The following is a 7,185-nucleotide window of genomic DNA, read 5'->3' as shown; positions in this document are numbered from 1 at the left end:
TAGCTGAATAGGAAGGAGCATTGCAGGCCGAACTGTCAAATCTTGTTGGGCCTTGCAAATGGCGGAGAACCCATACTCAAAATGCCGTTTCCCATGTTATATACCAATGCATTGGAGCGTTCCAACACTCGAATGCTGCTAATCTGTCATCGTGGAGGGAAAGTCCCATCTCACTATCTCCAGCTGAACAGAGCGCATCTTTGTACCCGCGATACCAATGCTCCATGTGATTGTCTACTGTGGTAAGAGATACGTAACACCTTTGGTCTGCAAAGACTGCATTTCAGACCAAAAAATGGCTCAAGGACCTATGCCACGTTGTAACTTCTTCTCTTACCCGAGCCATGCTGAGCAAAAATGTCAATATTTAAAACCTGCATCCCCATGAAATATCAGGTTTCTCCGATGATCGAGCATTCGAGCGTCTCTTGTCTTCCAGGGGTGATCCATCATCTAGAACTGCAGCAATCCAAGGAACGCAACTATTTTAGCACCAACCTTACATTTCCAAGCTAATCACATCACAGCACAAGTGCAGATATCTAGCAGGGTAAAAAATCTCTTTTGATGCTCGATTTCAGTTTCCAGGACAGAACTCACCAGCTAACCCAACCAACAACACATCATTAAACAGAAAATTTTGGGAAGACATAACAGCCTGACCGCCAAACCATGAAGAGCGCGGTCATTTCTATGCCTATTTACATTTGTTACTGATCCAGGCCTTGCCCGACCAAAGCTCTAATGGATAAACACACGATGCGCAATGCTTGGGCGGGAACCTTTGCTACATCCACACAAACTAAAGCTACCTTGAGTAGGAATTACAGACCCCATCTTGTACCGGCCAGTCGTCAAAATGGTAGTAGATGCCAGTATGTCACTGATGTGTTGGTAAAAGTCCCAGCGCATCACATATGCTGGAAAAGTCTCAGCATTACCTTGTTTTTCTCTTCAGTTAAATTGGGCTTGACTTGAGGGCCTACAGTTCCAGAAATGTTTTAAATCTAGCTCCTGTAGTACCATCGGTATTTGTAGTTTTAAATAGTTTGACCTGACAAACGTAACATTTTGAATACCTTGTTAGAGGATGTAACAGCAGCTCTCCACTGTGGATCCTGTGTAGGGGATGGTCTGTCCCTGAACAAGGTAACCACTCTCGATTGGGTGGGCCTTTCCACTGTTGGTCGTTGAGGCATATCTCTCATGACCCATAAAACAAATCCTGATGGCACCGATGAGCCTACAGAAAGTATGCATTAGCAGAGCAATTCCATGAGAAGTCGGTAAAACTGTGAACTGGTTGTGCTTTCCTGTGAACGGAACAATCAGTCTCAAAATGTAAGACATTTTTTGACACTATCCTAACATGAGCAGAGTTCATTTACTATACCTATTTCTGCCATTGCAGTTAAATATACCAGATAGGCAATCATGTTTACAATAGGTATTCACATTAGTGCACAAGTTTGATTTTTGCAGTTGAGTAGCATAGCACAAGCTACTCCCTCTGTCCCATAATATAAGAACGTTTTTGGCACTACACTAGTGTCAAAAACGTTCTTATATTATGGGACGGAGGGAGTAATAACGTAAAGGCAGGAACAAAATAATTTCACATGTACAACAGTAAAAAAGAAGACAAACTCTTAATGATGACTAAGCTATACCAAAATACCAAGAAAATCTTCAGATATTGCCATAATTGAATCTTTATTGACCTCACAGTGGGGTCCACTAATACAGTATAAGCGCAATATTGTGATAACAAGGACTAATGACAGGCTGGTTAATCTAGTATTTAAGGCTTGAATCATCAAATCAAGACCAGCTTCAAGCTGGAGGAGGCCGAGGGTCTAAGCTCTGAGGCATTAAAGGTGGTGCGCATACTTAACCTACATCTACCACCATAGTAGCATGCTTTCTTCCGGTCGCTAACTTACAGTGTTAACTCCCTAAATCACATATAAAATCCAGGTCTAGAACATATGCACAAATACCTGACGGGCAATGGCAAACTAAAGAAAATCAAATGATACTCATCCTACATTTAGTAAAAGGCCACAGTTCAATTTTAGTGTTATTTCGAAGCGTAAACAACACACCATACCTATTAAATAATATAAAAATAATATAACAGCATTTTTTATGATCTCCGCCTCAGTCGAGTACCAATACAAAAGCACCTGCAGTGATGAGTAGGAAAATTGCAAGTCAATTCACAATTTAACTCCCAGCCCATGTATAAAGTGACCTCTTATATTGCATAATGAAACTTACTGGAATATTAGTAACAAGTGCTAGTATAGCAGAAGACGAGAAACAGATAAGTGAGACAGCAGCTAAACTGGCAACCTGCAGAGAAGTAAGCCTTGAGAATTTCACATGGAGAAGCATGTTAAAAAAGATACAGTTTATTTATAAATATACCGCATTTTCTTAAAAGGGTAGGTAAGTCTAAACGACCCCCTGGACTATGGAGGTGTGTCTAGTTCACCCCCTGAAGTATAAAACTATCTAACTAGCACAATAAACTTGTCATGTCCATCTACTTAACGCCCTTGTCTGGTTTTGCAGAGTGCAGTTGCACATGTGGCTCACGAGTAATGACCAAAGGGGATTGTGGTATTATTAATGGGTCCCACATATCAGTGCTAAAAAATTCCTCTATTTTTTCACCATCCGTTTCCTTCTTCATCGTCCTTATCTGTCAGCACATCTATCCTCAACGTCTTTCCCTACATCCTGGAGGTGGCGCTAGACGGAGGAAGCAGATCCATCCCACCTATATAACCCTTCCTCTGGTATCCGGCTTCGCCTTTACGACCCTCTCCCTCGCTCACACTTTCTCCTCTTTATTCCCACCTCCCAGAAACCCCTACACCCAAACCACCACCCGAATATGGAGGTGTGCCTTCATTCCCCTCGTCCTTCTATGTCAGCACATCTATTCTCAACGTCTTCCGCTGCATCCTGGAGGTGGCGCTGGACAGATGAAGCAGATTCATCCTGTCTGCACTATAACCCTTCCTCCTATGGTATCCTATCCGGCTTCGCCTTTACACTCTCTCCCTTGCTGACACTTTCTCCTCTTTATTCCCACCTCCCAAAAAACGAACACCCAAACCACCACCCGAACATGGAGGTGTGCGCTTCATTCCCCAGCCATGGAGATGCCGACGGTGGACGCAGTGCTGCTCCACCCTGCAGTCACCTCCCAGTGTGTTGGCCTCGGGAACGGCTAATCCCCAACGCCTCCGTTGAAACGGGGTTGGGCATCCGCTGGGTGTGTGCCGAGGGTGGCGGCAGCAGCGTTCATCAGAGCCGAGGACTGCAGGCAGGAGGCTCCTGCAACACCGCTGCAGCATCACAGGGCTGGAGGCAGGAGCTCACCTGAGGACCAAATCCTTGCAAAAGTTGAGCTATTCTTTCTCCCATTCAAATTGAAGTAAACACGAGCTTCTCCTTGTCTATAAGCGCAGAAACTCTCACCAGCCTATCCTAATCCATGCCCGAAACTCGCTGTTTCCGTGCCATGGAGCTGTGATCAGAGATGGCAATGTGCCCCTCCGCTCCAAGCACCGTCTCGACGCCTGCAGGCTGCAGCTCTTTCATAGTTGAATAGCGCTGACACCATGAGGTTGCCAACAAGACTTCGTCTCGCTCTCGTGAGCAAACTGAGTTGTTGGACGGACACAGCAAACGGGGAAAGATGAAGAAAAAAAGAATATGAGGAAGTGGCACTGGTACATGGGCTCTGTTTAGATCACACATCATGCACCTAGTACCACTTCTAAAAAAATCAGCTTAGGGGGTTAAGCACACGGTTTTTGGATAGTTAGGGTGGGAGGGCGTACCACCAGAGTTCAGTGGGTCATATATGCTTATTCCTTTCTTAAACTAGCAGATAATTCCAATCTAATCCTAATAACCAAAGAAAAAGAGGATAACCACGTGCAGAGTTGTCTCAAGGGAAATGTACCTTCCACTTCTCAGTTGACACGGTTTCAGAACGTACTTTGCTCATCTTCGAGAACAATAATGCACCTTCACAAGATTATCACAAAACCAAGATGGCAAAGCCAAGGTAAGAACATGTTAAAACCGAAGCCTCGCACTCCTTAATTCATGATAAGATGACATCATCTAATATTAGTACCAAATGAATGCCAGAAAAAATAGCAAGATGGGTAATGAACTAACAACAAACTAAATTAGAACTATAAACTTGATATCTACTGGGATAAATACAGGACAATGGAATGAAGATAGTCTTAGGTTGAAAATTTCATGCATTGGTATATAGGAAAAAATGTGGCATGTTCTACATGTAGACAATATTGTATGCTTACCATAACATGCCAAAGCAGCGCCAAGTACTAGAACAACTACTGAAAATACATCCAAATAAACCTGCAAAATAAAATGTTTGGCTAACGTCTATAAAGCAAGCAAGTTAAAACTAAATAAGCGAAATCCTAAATCCAACCAGCTAGTGGCAAAATATTAATATAAAATGTGTTAAACATAAGAAAACATGCAAGTCGATATTTTTTCCCAGAACTGATACAGTGGACACCTTGAGATAGACTCTCATAGTACTAGCATGGAAGTTGAGACATAATACAAACAGAACACTGAGATTTTGTAACTCAAGGAAAAGAAAAAAGAAGAATTAGCACCATCTCTAACAATATATAATGTTTGGTCTGCAGAGTTTCCCATTATTCTTGCATTTCCCATGGTAGGTTTAGCAATACACTAGTTTGACAAGGAAAATAAAATAATTAAACTGTACGCTCATGATAATGTAATTTGTGCATACACCAACATAGAGTAGATGCAGTTTGTGTAGTGCAATTACATTGACTTTGCAGCGTTGATACATAAAAGTTTCAGAATTCATTTGAGATAAATATGCTACTTTTTCTCAGTTGACAAAAAAGAAGAATGATACTGTTCAAAATAGCTGCAGCAAGTGCATGGGCCCATAGGCAGCTGGATATAGAACCAAAAGGTAGTATACAGGGAATAGAAGATTTGTCTAGAATGGATCAGAAGCAAGACTAGCTAGATCTCTAGATATGAGCTTTCTGTTTTCCTTTTTCTAATGGAATTTTTTGCGTGTTTTTGACAAGCTTATCATTCTTCATCACAAGGCTGTTGGATGTGGAACTTTATGCTCCTGGGTGGAGATTAGGAATCTAGCTTTATACAGTATTATAATTACCGGGCTCTGCAAGATTTCTCCTTTTCATGCAGTATTGCAACAGATTGAGGATTTAAACTTTGAAAAGTTAAGATTTGTATGTCAATTAGAGCAAAATGCAACGTCGAAGAAGAACCAAAGCAGGATACAATAAGTTGCCGATCCTTCATACCTTTTTCAGTAGCGATGAATCAATAGGATTTTCTCCCCTACCAACCCAGATGAGGATCGCAAAGGCGAGCATAACAATAAATGACAGTACAAGCACCTGCAAGGAAAATAATATTAGGCCAGTAAATGGTTCTGCATAACAGATACTATATCATAGCATAAGCAGTATAGTCCCTCCGTAAAGAAATATAAGAGTGTTAGATCAAACACTTATATTTCTTTACGGGGGGGAGTACAGATTAGATGACAAACTGGGAAATTCTCCAACCACTGCGATCTATATATAAAAAGGCACACACACTGGAAATATGCAGATCTGTATTAGCGAGAGGAGAAAAAAAAGCATGGCAAAGTAGCCAGTAAGTTATAATGATGGAAAAAACTTACCAAAATCACGAATTTTTGCCGGCTTCCAAGCTGTATTCCTGGGAAACACTTCCGACGGGCATCAGTAGGGCGGGTGCCAGGTTTGGTTTTTGTTCTGTCTAGTAAAGCTTCTTGGTGACTCCTTACATCATCTTCATCTTCATCATTTGTCTGATGACACAGGTCAACCCTGTAAGACCATTACTTTAGAAACATAAAGCGAAAAGCATTTGCAGCTGTAAATACATAAAAACAGAAGCAGGAGAGTGCAACATGAAGACTTCATCACACCACCAGGAAACTCCACTATCGAGGAGAATAAAGGAAACTATGAAAGGGTTTGTGATATCTTGCAAGCAAAATAACATGATCTCTAGAAGCATCATCAGAATATAAAAGCGGTTGTCCTCATGTGTGCCAATGCACAAAGACAGCCTCCTGACAGGGGGTTACCCATTGGCACTAGAGAGGATTGTATCAGAGTTGTTGCTCATTGGAAATGACCAAGTGACAAGATAGAGAAAGATGCTGCTTATTTAACTTGAAACAGAGCTCGAGGAAAAACTTATACAAGTGTGGGACTCAGTGTGAGACATTAATCCTGTTAGTGCACCTACACCATTCATCGGTGTCGAAGGCCTCAAGGTGATGGGTTTCCAGTGGCGAGTGATATTTTGTATTGATGAGATGTGGTACAGCATACAAACGAGCTTAAAGTGGTATTTATGTGACTTTGACCTGTACAAAGGACGAGAGTACACCCAAGTGAAGTAAATGAAGCAAGAGTAACAATGTCTTCTATATCAATGACAGACGGTCACTTGGTACCATACTGGGAAGTATATCGTATATATGATCTAGGATCAGCCCCGCAATCTTGAGTGAGTTGAAGTTAGTGAAGCCCAAACCATGCCTAGTATCTCCAACTAGTCTGTATAGTATATGAAGAAGCTTTTTTGCATAACACAATTTCAACAAACGGAAAAGGAGAAAGGAAGAAGAGGCGTCGTATTTTACGCATTTTAATGTTTCTTCAATGGCATTAAATGTAGATATGGCTGGCCGAAAGTCTTATGGATTATACATATGATGCGTCTATTGCCAAGAAACTCTCAATATGGGACGTAGGCTCTCTGCTCATCCAACTAACGAGTCGTGATTAAAAACATAGATCACAACAAACAGAGATAGGTATCGGATGGTCCTCCAATGGCACAAATAAGAGGTGACTCAAAGTCCCTCGTTTGCCATGAAATGTACCTGATTGTGTGAAAGCACAAGGTCAGATAACCTGCGCTGATACTAAGAAATTATACCACATGTACTTAAGTGTGAAAGGATCGTTCTTTTAAGCAATACAGGTTATCAACTCTTAGTTAAGAGGAAAATCTCAGCCAGGGACCAGGGTAGTAAAAGTCCACTTCTATTATCCCCCCTCA

At 41.6% G+C, this 7,185-nt stretch overlaps 1 protein-coding gene across 2 annotated transcripts in view; it reads right to left on the bottom strand.

The window, feature by feature from the left end:
* Window positions 1-539: 539 nt before the first annotated feature.
* The window catches only part of LOC119277000 (tobamovirus multiplication protein 1-like), a 10,585-nt gene continuing 3,939 nt past the window's right edge, over window positions 540-7,185 (bottom strand). For both annotated transcript variants that reach the window (XM_037558196.1, XM_037558197.1), the window contains 8 exons: window positions 5,768-5,936; window positions 5,382-5,477; window positions 4,353-4,413; window positions 3,983-4,047; window positions 2,281-2,355; window positions 2,111-2,186; window positions 1,080-1,243; window positions 540-982 (listed from right to left, as the gene is read on the bottom strand). In XM_037558196.1, coding sequence (XP_037414093.1) covers window positions 959-982; window positions 1,080-1,243; window positions 2,111-2,186; window positions 2,281-2,355; window positions 3,983-4,047; window positions 4,353-4,413; window positions 5,382-5,477; window positions 5,768-5,936 — 730 coding nt within the window. In that variant the 3' untranslated portion in view covers window positions 540-958. The remainder of the gene's footprint in view (window positions 983-1,079; window positions 1,244-2,110; window positions 2,187-2,280; window positions 2,356-3,982; window positions 4,048-4,352; window positions 4,414-5,381; window positions 5,478-5,767; window positions 5,937-7,185) is intronic.

The sequence above is a fragment of the Triticum dicoccoides genome, chromosome 3B (assembly GCF_002162155.2).
Source record: "Triticum dicoccoides isolate Atlit2015 ecotype Zavitan chromosome 3B, WEW_v2.0, whole genome shotgun sequence".
Lineage (NCBI taxonomy): Eukaryota > Viridiplantae > Streptophyta > Magnoliopsida > Poales > Poaceae > Triticum > Triticum dicoccoides.
The sequence above is the reverse complement of the archived record's forward strand: the minus strand, read 5'-3'. Positions and strand labels throughout refer to the sequence as shown.